Genomic DNA, 14,270 nt, shown 5'->3' with positions numbered 1-14,270 from the left:
AAAAGAGGCTCTAGAACAGATTAAAAGCATTTCAGAGCTATATTCGCCAAAGCAAACCAATTGCCTTTTAGACACTCTAAGCAATTCCAACTGTTTTATTTAAAAATCGTATTGCAATGAGCGTAACATGTCAATATTAAGCTACTTTTGGCCAGTGGATTTGAATTAAAACTAAGTGCAAAATATTAGAGGAAGAATGAATAGACAAAACTTTGTCATTTGAAACGCATAATGATAGTTTATATGAATTCGGCAGTGCGGTTTCACCAATTTTTTTAAGATTTTCTGGAAGATGTTCTTGATTTCTTGATGTCAATATTTTTTTGCATATAGTAAATCAAGAAATTAAAAAAAAAACCCGAAAATGATTTTTTTACTACGAAAATATTTTTTTTTTTGTTGAAAAAACTTTAAGGATGTCTATAGAAAATGGTCGTGCAATTTAAACAATGTAAGAGAAAATCAAGTTGCCACTTTAAAATTCCTTTTGTTTTGCTTCATATGGTTAAAAAAATCTTCAGCTTGCTAAACGTGCTGAAGAAAAAACGACCATTTCCGACCGCAGTTTTCTAGTTACACGAAAACACATAGGTGTGGCTATAGAAAGTGGTAGCAGTGTATAGAAACAAAACATATTTTTTAATAATACCATTAATTTTGCTGAGTTATTATTCAATTAAGGATTCAAGGTTCCGATTATGGCTAATTTTTGCATTTAGTGAACCGTATCTTATTTTAAAAGATTTTTCATTTATTTTTTTTTTATTTTTTCAAAAACTTCTTGTGTTGTGATTCCAATTATTTTAATTTTATTATTTACATTCATATTTATCGTTCATCCGTTTTTATTCTCATTTTATTTTGATTTTTTTATGGTTAAAAGAAACGCTTTCGTATAATTTCGTCCAATCACTAATTTAAATCACCAATAAAATGAATATGAAAATAAGTAAATGGAGGCGCCCAGTACTTGACTAAGCTACACTAGTAACACCTGCTCAACGAATCGAGCCGTTCGCCATTACTTACCACTGTCAAACTTTTTTTTTCTTTCCATTTTATTTAATTTTAATAGAAAACCAATTAGATTATTTTTTATATATTTATTACGATCTATTTTATAATACACTTGGCCTTTTTAAAGGACAGCGCTACTCTGTTCATTTTACTTGATTTCCGTGTTTTTGCACTTTTTATCGTGTCGTGACAGTGTTCAGCCTCTGCGTTGACTATCTTTTCTTATTAGTTTTTTTTTTTGGTTTTGTTTCTTTACTTGTTTTTCTTTCTATAAATTCTGTAATACGGACACTGCACACGTGTAGCTTTGGATGTCTATTCACATTAAACCAGAATAAGTAATATACTTCTTCAAGATCAGTTTCACCGTGTATTCGTGTACTCTACAATGCTGCTTAGATCCTTTGCTCTTTTTTCTGTGAAAAAGAACATTACATGTATTATGATTCACTTTTTTTTTTGTTTGTTGTTGGGTTTTCCATTTCCATTTGATTGTAAACACACAAATCGCTATTCTTGTAATTATTGATTCTGGTATGCCAGTTGCGGTTGCAGTGATGTACGCGAACTGGCACTGGGAAGTGGATCTCTTGAAGGAGAAGAAGACGACTCGTGTATGATAACCAAGGCTCTCCGTGCACTACACCTGCAGAATACAGTCTCCAACGGGATAAAGAAACAATAGACTCGTCTTCTCTTATTCTTCTTCTTGGGTTCTACAAGCTCAGGAGAAACGGTGGTGCGTGATTGCTGCAAGTTGAGGATTCATGGAGAAGGTACACAGTGACAGTAATCTTCATTCGTAGAACTTTGGGAGAACGCCCTCCAAGGATCGAAACTTCTAAGAGTCGAACGAGTAGCTAAGCATCCGAGTTCGTAGCAGCCTTACAAAGAGAAGTACAATTCTTCTTCCGTGGCATCGACAACATCTAAAATCGTCAAGAATTTCCTTGACTTGATATTTACTCGTTGCTGAGTATGGAGGAAACGCGGACACTGGATGGGATTTGATATCCGGCCGTTGAAGCACAATTGCAATACTGCCAACTAAATCTTCCCTTGATGGGGCGTTCCTCTTGAAGTGGGACCCCTGAACATTCTAGAACTTCATCTGCTTCCTAGGCTTGGAAGCAAAACGTTGAAGATCATCACACTTGCTATCTGATGGTCCTCTAGAATTCCGATCTGAAAACAATTCTGACTTGACAGCTGTCAGATCAGTAATCCAAAAAGAAGTGCTAAGTTGCCCTTGAAACGGAATCGCGGAGGATTTTTTCTTCCTGAAAAAAACTTCAACAACTCAGACAAGACTCCAACAAGATATTGCATGCTGATATGTCTGGCAAGTCCCTCTAAGTGTAGGAGTCCTAAACTATCTCACAACATTCGTGTATAGGCAGGCTACTTTCCTCGAAACGGAGTGACTATCCTAACCATGTCCGCACCATGTGCTCACCTATGAGCGAGCCATCAAGAAGAAGAAGAAGAAGAAGAAGAAGAAGACGATACTTCAAAAGAAAGAAAATAACCCTTTCACTGGACTGGAGTTTGGAGATTTCTTTTGGCTTTGCTCACTGACATTTAAAACACGTTAACATTGTTTGACACTAATAAGATCCCATCGATCCATGTATCGGAAGATGTAACACTGAAGTGCAGGATATTCCCCGTACTAAGACAAAAATTCAATAAACCACCAACTGTCACTGTACCGTAGCACTAGTCAAACGATGACTTCAATCTGTTCTTATAATTTTCATTTTAAAACTAAAAAAATAAACGTAAAGAGTAATGGGCGCTGTTGGTATCGCAAAAGCGATGTTAACTCCATACGACCAGGAGCAACATCGATACGAGATCATTCAGTTTGGTCCGTTCCTGAGATACTGTGTGAGTGGCGTTAGTGACTGGACACTATCAAAACAGCAATCAGCAACGTATCTAACACACTTTGCAGAAGTGACATAGGTTCAGATGACAGGATGTCTTGCTTTGGCACATTTAAACTTCGGGAGTATAGTTGGACACGGTTGCAAGAGTATCGGTAAAGCTTGACACCAACGATCTCGCAGCGTGTATCTTGTGGTCCTGTAAAGTAACCGCATACGTCACCTTCCGACCGGTCGCCATTAAAATCTCTGAAGACGTTTTACGAATTCGACGAGCCAGGATCAATTTAACTATAGTCATATGAAAACGGGTGTTGCTTTTTTGCTCTGTGCTTGTAATATTCGTAGTTTGCTGAGTATCGCTTTCGAGGTTTAACGATGCAGGTGTTTTTTTTTTTTGTTTGTTTAAGTTTTTGCAACATTTTGGTGGGACCGTTAAATTACTACTTCGTTTGTGTTTTTTTTGTTTTCCTTCCTCCTTTTTCCATTCTGACACCCCTGTCTCAAGCCCTTCTTATACTAGACAGCTCTGGAGCAGTTTGCGCCCACCATTTTGTGCACATTAGTCCACCATCATGGATGGCAGTATGGGTTCGCGTAATACCGAGCAGCCCGAGAGTGCCCGAACTTACTCCATCTACGCTACGCCGTCTCGTATCGCCAATGCTCAATACCTCGCTGCGGTTTGAGCTCAGTGTTTGGTAGTAGTAGTAGTGGTAGTAGAAAAAAAGGAGAAACACAACAACACAGACACGCTCCATCTATTCCACACGCTATTGGTTCTTTTGGGGGGGAAGCGAACATAGTCCTTTACCTATTAACAGCAAGCCCGTTACTAACTGTTACGGTAGACATCGGTTATTTAGCGTGGTAACAAGGTATGAACCACTTGTATCTTGTTTCTCAGTCAATGTTTGTCCATCTTCTCCTGCACACGGCACTCGGCAAGAGCTGTACACTAAGAGGGTGTGTGCGTGTATGGCAGGTGTCACTGACAGTAGCCACACCAGTTGTGATGTGTAAGATGAGGGAGACTGTTTACCTCTCTCGCTTAGTAGTATGTGGGGAATGGATGATAGGCGGCAGCCGACGAGCTGTGCTGGTTGATCGGTGGCGAGGCAATGTTTTGCTTCATCGAATGGTGATAGTTCGACGAGCTGACCTGATGATGGTGGTGGTGATGGTGATGATGATGGTACGCACCGAACCCACGCGTCGGTGACACTACGTGGCGTGGTGGTGGTGGTGGTGGAGGCGGTGCCGGCTGCCCGGTCGCGTCCGACAGTAGCCGATTGTTCTGCTCGAAGATCAGGTGTGTGGCGGGATCGCTAACCAGCAGCCGATGGTTGCTGGCCGACAGTTGATCGCCGGCAAGCAAACGGTGATGTTCGGCCGGCTGTATCTGGGAAGATATGAAGGAGGCGTGACGTACGGCGTGATGGGACCCGTTGTTTACCGCATGGTGCGACCCGGTGTTGGAGCTAAGGTCCAGCGATACCATGCGTATCATGTCGGGATGGTGATGGCTGCTGTACGAGATGGCAGGTGTTGGTGGTGATTGCACGAGATAGCTGGAACTGCGGCTAAGGTCCACCGTGACCGATTGATCTGCATCGGAGTCTTGGTTCTGGACGTGTTCCTGCACGAGATGCTGCAGTTGCGTTTGCTCCAGCTGGAATGACTCCTGCTGCTGTTGTTGTTGTTGTTGCTGTTGTTGCTGCTGCTGAGAGTGTTGTTGTGATTGTTGTTGTTGTTGCTGCTGTTGCTGCTGCGACTGATGTTGATGGTGATGATGCTGATGTTGATGTTGGTGGTGCTGCTGCTGCTGCTGTTGCTGCTGTTGCTGCTGTTGCTGATGATGATGCTGCTGTTGGGATTGTTGCTGCTGCTGCTGTTGCTGCTGCTGCTGCTGTTGCTGTGGTTGCTGCTGTTGCTGTTCACGCTCACTCAGTATGTCGTAGATGTGGTGATGGTATCGATTGAAATGCAAATTACTGCCTGCCTGCGTTGACAGCTGGAAGTTAGTGTGATGATATGCCGAAACGGACGAACGCGACGACATATCCAGCCCCTGGAAGTCGGAAGCGTCACCGATATTGTTGCGCTGCTGAAAGTCCACCAGCTCGTCGTTGCCGTACTTGATGCGCATATCGGCCGTCGTCGACAGATTGGACCCACCTATCGTGCGTCCCGTCTCGCCATACTTTTGATGCTGGATGAACTCCGTCGCACTAGTGCCGCCACCGCTCGGCGCGTTGTTATTCGCGTTCGTTGCGGTCGCAGCGTTCGACAGCTTTAGCTTCTCCTCCGTCGACACCGCGTTCACCGACAGATTCTCCGCAATGACAATGCTGTTGTCCTCGTCACTGGACAGCTGCTGCATGTGGTGTGCCGTATCCTTCAGGTTCGATTCGAAGCTTTCGAGCGTGAGCGAGCTGATGGTTTTAGCATCCTGGCGGCGCGAACTGCCATAGTTGCTGTTGTCCGTCGGTCCAAAGTCGTACCGCGGCAGTGAGGGCGTTGAGGCGGGCGAGATAAGGTCATGCTCGGCATAGATCTGGCGCGAGCTGGAACGCACCGGCGACCCACTCACGATGTGCTGCCGGCTGGAGGTGCTCGGTGTAGCGGCGTAGCTAAAGTCTCCCGTTTGCTCGGGCGACAGCGCACTCCGGACCGAGTCCACGCTCGACGTTAGCTTGTGCGGTGTGCCCTGCAGCTGCTGGCTAAGGTGCTGATTCTCGTAGTTCAGCATCTCGCTGTCCTCGTAGATAGCGATTTTCTCGCGTGACTTGGGCCGGCTGGCCGCACCACTGCCCGCACCCCGTATCGACAGGATGCCCGAATCGTTGGTGGACTGGGCCGAGTACTGCGATATCGAGTTGAGCTGCATCGAAAAGTGGTGCGACTTGAGCAGCTTCATATCGTCCACCGATTCGTCGATGTTGCTAGCGTTGAACGAGTTGGCCGACACGTTGTTGTTGCTCGCCGTGTCCGTCCCACTGCCCGGATCGATGTGGTTAATGTTTAGGCCCTGATTTTGGTTGTTGCTGTTGGTGCCACCGTTATTGTTCGTGGTGATCTCCGCCTCCGTGATGATGTTGCTGACCGAGTTGAGGGCCGCCTCCACCAGCATACTAGCGGACGTCGGTATCGTGTTGATCGTGTTCCGACCCGTACCCGTGCCGGAGTTGTTGTAGAACGAGCCCAACAGTGTTTGATGGTTAAAGTGTCCCTGGAACGCGTGGCTCTGGAACGAGGGCAGATCGGGCAAATTAAGCCCGGTAAAGTTCGATGTGTACTGCTGTATCTGCGCGTGCGTGCTCTGTTGGTTCGGATTGTTCGAATCCACCACGTCCAGGATGGTCGAGTTATCGTCGTCCTCCTCCTCATCGTCCGCCACATTCGGGGGCGGTGTGTTGACGTTCCCGTTCATGATCAGCTTGGTCAGGAAATCACGTCCACTGACCGTGCTCAACATCACACCCGGCTCACCCTGCTGCCCATCAACGCCCGGCAGCTGATCCGTGTCACTGATCCACTTCTTGCTACCCTTGCTGATGACCAGCCCCGCATTCCCACCACCATTGATGTACTCCTTGTACTTCAAGTTGCTCGCCAGCGATGCCATATCGACAAAGTTATTGTCCACCTCCGCAACGCTCTTCATATCGTCATCGCTGCTGGTCTTGTACTGTAGCGCGGCCGCCGTACCGGTATCGAGCTGGTTTGATATGTTCAGACGATGCAGCTGACTAACGTTCAAGCTGTTCGCCTTCGACTGGTCGTCCGGCAGCGGGTGGACGAGATGCTGCATATCGTCTAGCCGATCGCTACGCCCCTCCTCCAAACCCTGATGATCGATAATGTTCTTCCGGATGTCCTCCACATTGCCCCCGTTACTGCCCGCAGACGTACCGATGGCCGCCACCTTCGCAATGTCCTTCAGGTTGTTGTTCAGTATGGAGGAGATCTTGGTGGATAGAAGCGATAGGTTGCTCTCGTTTCGGCACAGATCGTTAAAGGATTCGAGAATGTTTTTCGTCTTAAGCAGATTGTTCGAGAACGGTGACGGTAAGCGTGCCAGCTGCTGATGGTGATGGTGATGATGATGCATCGATTGCTCCTCTTGATCTGCCTTCGCCATCACCTGATCGTCCAGCGACGAGTGCTGAGGATCGGAGTGTAAATCGTGCTGGTGATGCTGCATCTGACTACCGGTCGCCTGATCCACTGTGTCCTGCTGGTCGTCGGCCTGGTGCACGGCGAGCTGTTGCGCGTGCTGTTGTTGCTGCTGCCGAAGCAGCTTTTGCTGGTGCAGTTCGGCATCTTTCTGCAGTACGTCCGCGTTCGGCAGCACCGAGCCGAGCTGTAGTTGCTGCTGTGCGGTTGATGGATGCGTTGATAAGTGCTGTGAGGCGGGAGGTGTATTGGGATAGTCGAGCTGAGGATGTGGAGGTGATTGTTGCTGCAGATGTTGAGACGTTGCCTTGCTCGGATCGTTCGATTCTTGGCCGAGACCCTGTGCAAGGTCTGACTGTTGCTGCTGCTGCTGCTGCTGCTGAAGCGGTGGTTGCAGCTGAGCCTGGTGCTGCTGATGTAGGGATGTCTCGTCAAAGTGGTTCAGGTGTCGGGAACGCTTTTTCCTCTCCACCTTCTCACTGGGGTAGCCTCCCTCTTCCGAAGCTGACGATTTGTGTCTCTGACGGCGCTGTACTTCATCTGTGAAGAAAACGTGGTATTTCAAGCAACGCGATGCAAGGCAAATCAATTTTTCATACAAGTCATTGTCACAGAACCTACCAATAATTCCATCATTTAAGCCTCCGGAGTAGGCGTCGAACGTGTACGCCACGCTACGTTCAATCTTTGGCATTTGCTCCTGAGTGTATCCGTGTACCTTCTTGTAGTGAAACTGCAGACACTGTTTGGTGGTAAAGGCAGCCGTACATTCATTTTCGGCGCATCTGAAATAAAAAAATAGAGGGACCGTATCTTCAGTCAGCATACCGCCATTCGCCGTCAGCTATCAGGGCTTACTTGAAAGGCCGCACACCGGAGTGCGTAAGCATGTGGATCTTCAGATTGGACCGGTTCTGGAACAGCTTCTGGCACCGGGGGCAACTCACAACGGCCGAGTTCCGGCTGTGCACCTCCTTCGAATGGCGCTGCAGGGCGGCCCTCGAGCCCAACAGCTTCGAGCAAAGCTTACACTGGAAGTCTCGCAAAACGTCCGCCATATCGCTGTGCATCCGCTTGATGTGTACCTTCAGCTTTTGCGGCTGGCAGAACTTACGGCCACAGAAATCGCACAGCGGCCGAGTGCGCTGCGGATTGGCACTGCATCCGTACGTCCGATGCATTTCCAGGTAGTTGAGCCGCAGGAAAAACTGCAAACAGAAAGCCGGCCGATGAGTGGCCCCCAACACGAAACCCCTCAACCACAACGCACTCGCTTACCTTCTGACAAAATTGACACTGATATGCACCCTTGCCATCGTGCAGCTTTTCCGCGTGCTTCATGATGTTCTCCTTGCCCAGCACTGCCGCACCACACACCTTGCAGTGGTACTTGCGGATCGTCAGACTAAAGCCCGGATCGTGGAACACGGAACAGTGCGTGCGGTAGTAGAACGGATGGTCGAACTTCAGGTTGCAACCTCCACAGTCTACACAAAAGTACAAACGATTGAGTGTCTCACGCCCCCTCCAAAGTTTTTTGCCCCCGTCGCATACTTACTCGTTTTCTCCATCTTCTTCTTGCCCCAGGCAGAGTTGCTATCGTTGCTCCAGTAGAGCAGCTCCGTGCCCGGCTCCAGATCCTTGCTCGTCACGAAGTAAATCCCCCCGTCGTGCACCTGCAGCACACAGTTCTTCTGCTCCCGGTTCCGGGCCGGCCGGATGTAGCGCAGCCAGTTGGAGAAGTTCTTGTTCTCGGTGCTGGTGTACGTCGACTTGACGCCATCGAACGTTTCGAAGATGTGGCGCATGGTGCAGTCGTCCTGGATCTCCGTTTCGCGCACTATCTGCCCCGTGAGGGGCCCAATTTTCGTATACTTCGCGATGAAGGTGGTGGTGTAGATGCTAAGCCCGTGTCCACTAACCGGGCGGCTTTTCGGTGCCGGGTCCCGCTCCGTACCGAGCGTTCCGACGAAGCTTGACGAAGAGGATGAGGATGGTGGTACGGAACCTTTGGACTCCATGATCGAGTCCTGATCCTGCTGCTCCTGATGCTGCGGGGCGACGTCTGGAGGAAGTTGATTTAGCTTCCCGGTCGTCTGTAGCTCCTGCTGCTGTAACGCCTCGGACTGTGTGGTGCTCGTGATGGCGTTAGCATTGGCACTCGACTGTGGACATAGCCGTAGCTCGAACTCGGGCGGTACCGAGACCTCCGAGAAGGAGGGGCTTAGCTCGATCTTCCCGTTCCCACGGCTACCTTCACCCCCGTCATCGTCTTCATCGTCCACATCGTCATCCTCATCGTCCTCGTCGTCATCGTACTGGTCGTCCATCTCGTCATCCATGTCCTCCCCGTTGCCGGTCGGCTTGAGGAACAGTTTGTGCTTCTTGATCAAATCCTCATTCTGCTCCAGCCACTGATTAAGCTCGATTTTGTTGCTGATCGCTCGGAGTGGCGTACTCAGCGGGCACTGGTCCGCACCGTGCTTAACGTTACACCCCGCACACACCTTATGCTTTGCCGTGCCCACACCCTTCGCCTTGCGCGGTGCCGTTGGCGTATGGTGCAGCTGTTTCGGGGTGAAGTTTGACTTCTCCAGCAATCCCCCATCGCTAGCTCTCGATCCCGGTAGTGGCCGATACTCCTGCTCCTCGTACTCGATGTGCAGATCGACGTTGCCGGAATCGTGCGCGGCATTAGCACGTCGACCACGTTTCCGCCCACCACCACCACCACCACCACCTCCGCCCCCACTATAAACCGACTGTTCGAGAGACGTACCAGACCGGGTACGGTCTAACGCACCCTTCTTGACCAGCGGCAACGTCGCCGGCTTCTCGTCGACCGAGCCCGGGTCGAAGTCACACTGGTCGAAAAAGTTGGACGTCGTCGGCAACTCTTCCGCGGTGTGCGTCTTCCGCTCCAGCTTCTGCTTCTCCTCCAGCTCGGTCTTGATCTTCTCCGCGATGCGATAGTCCAGCACCTCCGTCTCCGTGTTGAGCGAATCCTCTGAAACCGAACCCATCGTGCTGCTGATCGAGTCCTGCTGCACCTCGTTGCTTTGCTGCGGTTGCGGATTCGCCGGTGGCGGCGGGAGCGTTTTGCGCATCGTCTTCTTCACGATGTCCTCCATCAGGTACGCATCGTGGCCGGTCGACTCCTGCTCCTTACAGTCGCCGAGAAACCCGTCCGCCTTGCGCAGCACAACATCCGCGTGCTCCACCGGCACCGCACCATCGGCCGCCTTGCCCGTCATCGCTTCCTTCTCCTCACCCCGCTCCTCCTCCTCCTCGTCTTCCTCCTCCTCGTCCTCCTCCTCCTCCCCGTCTTCCTCTTCCATCTCTTCCCCCTCCTCGTCCTCCTCCTCCTCCTCCTCATCCTCCTCCTCCTGGTCCTCGTCCTCGTCATCCTCCATCCCACCGTCCTCGTCCATCTCAGGTACGGCCGTAGAATCTTCCTCGCGGTGGGAAGGATTCGAGGGCTCGTCCGCCAATGCTTTGTCGCTGAACGATACCATCTTGCCGGTGCGCCGATTATCAAGCTTATGGATTATATTTACATTCTTGTTAAATTGTACTCTCTTGGTTTTCTTTCCGATGCTGCCGGCCGCCTTTGAGCTGGTGAAGCTGATTGATGAGGAGTGTAGCGGCTGCTGGTGCGGATGCTGCTCCAGCTGCTGCTGTTGCCCGTCCGGTGGATGTTCCTGCTGCTGCTGCTGCTGCTTACCGCGTGTTCCCGATTTCGTTCGAACGCCCTTGGTGGAAGCTGCCTGCGGTTTCAGCGGTACCGTTTCGCTGTGGAATCTGCACCAAAGCAAACGTAAACATAAGCACGAATTAATCGAAGAACCTCGAGCGGAACTCTATCAACCCGACTCGCTAAATTAGTAAACAAACGCCCTTTCCCTTCCAACTAAAAACATGCCCCCCCCTCCCCTTCCCCTCTACCTACCCATTCAGCAGCGGCGAGTCCTTCTTCCAGCAGTTGCTCTCCGCCAGCTTCAGCAGAAACGACACAAACTCCACATCGTTCTTGAACAGCAGCACATTCCGGAGCGTGTCCCACTTCTCCGCGTTCTTCGTGCCGATGTAGATGTTCTTGCTGAACTGCTGATGGCGATACTTTTTGACCCGCGTTTCTGGGGCGTTGCCGGTACCCTTTCCACCGTCCGGCGGCACCCCGTCCGGTCCGGACCGGTGTCCACGCGTTTGTTGCTGATGGCTGGTGATGGAGTTGGTTGATTGAAAGAACGCACTCTGGCCCTGCTGCTGCTGCTGCGGTGGTGGCGGTAGGGTTTGCGTCAGCGAGCCTACCCCACCGCCGAGACCACCGCCCGCCAGCTGGCCGCTGCCGTAGCTGCTGCCACCCTCGTTCGACCCGTCCTTCGCATCGTACGCGGACGAGAAGAAGGACGAGGAGGAGTTGGAGTTGCCGCCACCGCCACTGACGATGTGATGGCGGCCAACGAGCGCCTCGTACGGGCCGTCCGACTTTTCGCTGGTGGTGTCGTTGGAGTAGTGGGCGCTCTGCTTGCTCGAGCCGCTGCTACTGTGGTTGGTCGTCGTGGTGCTGTTGCCCGTACCGCTGCGCTTTATCAGATTGGCAATAGGTGAGTCGATATCCGTGTCCAGAATTTTGGGCATCTTTCACCGTACGTTTATTTTATTTTATTTTTTTTGCGCAAACCGATTCGCTTGGGAAGGGAGGGTCGGGGTTTTGGGGTGGTTGAGTTATGCTGTGCTCTCGCGCGCGAGCGTTACTCCTTCGGGGCGATGATGTATGCCTGCCAGATTTCTGCTGACGACTGTCGCCTGAAGTTGCTCAATTTCCTTATGTAATGTTCGCACATCCGCAAACGCGACCCACAGGCACTGCTACCGCGGTGTTGCATTATTCACGCAGGATGGATTCAAGAGTCGGGCCTGCAACACAATTCATTTCCCCGTTCGGTTTTCTTTTCTCTTCACTACGTTTAATGAGTTTCTTTTTTGTGCTTCAACACCACTTTCACTGCCCAAAGGAACGAGCCCGTCCAGCAACACCAGACGCACACACACACACACTGTCAGGCAACCAAACTACTAACACCACTGAGCACCCGTTCCCTGTTTTGCTCGCCCTCCTATACACAGTGTCCCAGCAGTGGAGCTCCGCTACTGATGCTTCCTGGTCGGGTGGCCATCGCTACAAAAACTTCCTGTGGACCACCTCCGCGGAATCTCCAGCTCCAGGAAAGGGAAGTGCGCTGCTCCGGAACTGCTTCGCTTCACTCGGGCGGTACCGCAACGGTAGTAACGAAATGCATATCCTCGATGCCGTTGATCCTGGAGCGAGCCCGAGTGGACTTCACGGCGACCTCGCGGGCAGTGAGGAATATCGGAACTCACGCTTCCCGATTCGTCCTTCTTCAGGGAGGGGGGGGGGGGGGGAGAGCCTGTTGTGTTGTGCTGTGGGAGAGTTTTGGCTGCTACCTCTGCTGGAACACAATACGATTTTCGCGACACTTTTCCACACCGACTAGGGATTGGTTGGCACACCGAAAAGAAAAACACGTTACTGGCCGTCTCTCGATAACCTGTCAAACTCTCGGTGCGTTTGACTCGTGCTTCAAGACGAGTGATTCGATTGTGCTTTTTTTTTTTGTTATTTTTGTGTGTTTGTGTCCCGTATAAGTATTTCCAACACGGGGATTACCCGTTCCGCTTCCGACACTTAAAGTTTTGCTGGAAAAACGGCGCCTGAGCAAAAAGAGGTGGTGTATCAATCCTCTATGCATTCATCTTTAATTTTTGCTCACACGCTCGCGCGCTCTCTCGCGAGTTTTTCCCATCGTCTTTTCCACGATTGGCAGCGGGGTTTGCTGTACTGCTCTCTCTTGCTCGCTCCGCTCTCGTTCCTTCACCGGGGGAATCAGGATATTCGTGCAGGCGGCGGCGGCTGCTGCTGCTCGCTCTCCCGCTTCGCTGTTAAGGATTTTCCGAAGTCTGCGCGCTCGCAGGATTTTCCAACATTCCAGCCGTAGTACGTAGGTGTTGTACGGTAAAGGGATTGGTTTTTCCTCACTGACACCCATACAGTGACGTTTCTGGGGGGGGGGGGGGATTTATAGCGAAATCCAGAGCGAGCGAGAGAGAAAGTGCGAGAGCCTTTTTTCCTGGTTGCGTGAGCATCCCCTCGCAGTTGTGTTTGTTGTCCTTGCAAAGACGTGCGACGATCTAAGGATGGCATGCATCCATCAAATCTCACCCTCTTCCTTTCGCCCAAGGCTGCATCGGTATAGCCGTGCCGACCAAAATCGACTCGGCACCCACACCGACACATGCGTTTTGGGCAGGGATAATATCCCCTAGTTTGACAAGCATTTGGGCCTGTCACGCACACTAGCGTGCAATTGTATTTTTAAAGGACAATTTTCTTCGCACACACTGTACCTTGGGAAGGCTGGTAGGATTCGTGCTGATACAGGCCACCCTTCAGGACATACGGTCTGCTTCCGAATATACATTGCATCTGTTGCGGTGCGATTGGTGTATTTGTCTACCGTGTGTGTGTGGAATTGTAGCGTGCGCATGTAGTAGTTGTTTGGGGGAGTCACTTGCAAACGCACCTGCTAAAGGACTGTAGCGAAACACTGAGCTTTTAGGTTAAGCTGCTCTTGGGAACTTGGTCGATTTATGGTCTTAAATGGCATCTCAATAATAGGAGCTTTTGGGATGCCTAGTCACTCGCGAGACTTCCTCGGCTATGAAAACTCTGACTAGGCTCTACAGCCCTGCCGTCTGTCAAGAGACCGCATTATCGAAAGTTCTCTAGCATCGAAATTCAACGGTCATTGTCAACCGAAAGGCCTTGATGTCCAAAAGAGCACCATTTACCAAGAGGCCTTGTCATTTAAGGGACCTTGGCTTTAAAGCCAAATTCTTGGCATCAAAGGAATCTTCCATCTACCATGGGAGAGTGTTATACAAATCTACCAAGATATCTAATGATCCTAGAAAAAGTCCTAGACATCCAAAGTAACTCACTTACCAAGAGACCTTGGCGGCAAAGGAATCTCATCAGCTGAGAGACCTTGTTATCCAAGGGCCTAGGCCTTTTGTTAGAACTCCACTTCCAAGAATCGTAGTGCTGGGTCAAATTTACTAAGAGACTACGTGTAATCATCTCGTCTACCGCGAGATCTTATC

At 50.4% G+C, this 14,270-nt stretch overlaps 1 protein-coding gene across 1 annotated transcript; it reads right to left on the bottom strand.

Moving 5' to 3' along the window:
* Positions 1 to 1,164: 1,164 nt before the first annotated feature.
* On the bottom strand, positions 1,165 to 13,485 carry LOC118517475. The gene is made up of 7 exons (XM_036063660.1): positions 11,035 to 13,485; positions 8,644 to 10,886; positions 8,364 to 8,572; positions 7,944 to 8,293; positions 7,707 to 7,870; positions 4,770 to 7,625; positions 1,165 to 4,601 (listed from the first exon to the last, which is right to left on the bottom strand). Exons 1-7 carry the CDS (start codon positions 11,724 to 11,726, stop codon positions 3,958 to 3,960), a joined length of 7,158 nt encoding a protein of 2,385 aa, XP_035919553.1. The 5' UTR covers positions 11,727 to 13,485; the 3' UTR covers positions 1,165 to 3,957.
* Between the last annotated feature and the right edge of the window lie 785 nt (positions 13,486 to 14,270).

This window comes from Anopheles stephensi, chromosome X, assembly GCF_013141755.1.
Source record: "Anopheles stephensi strain Indian chromosome X, UCI_ANSTEP_V1.0, whole genome shotgun sequence".
Classification (NCBI taxonomy): Eukaryota; Metazoa; Arthropoda; class Insecta; order Diptera; family Culicidae; genus Anopheles; species Anopheles stephensi.
The sequence above is the reverse complement of the archived record's forward strand: the minus strand, read 5'-3'. Positions and strand labels throughout refer to the sequence as shown.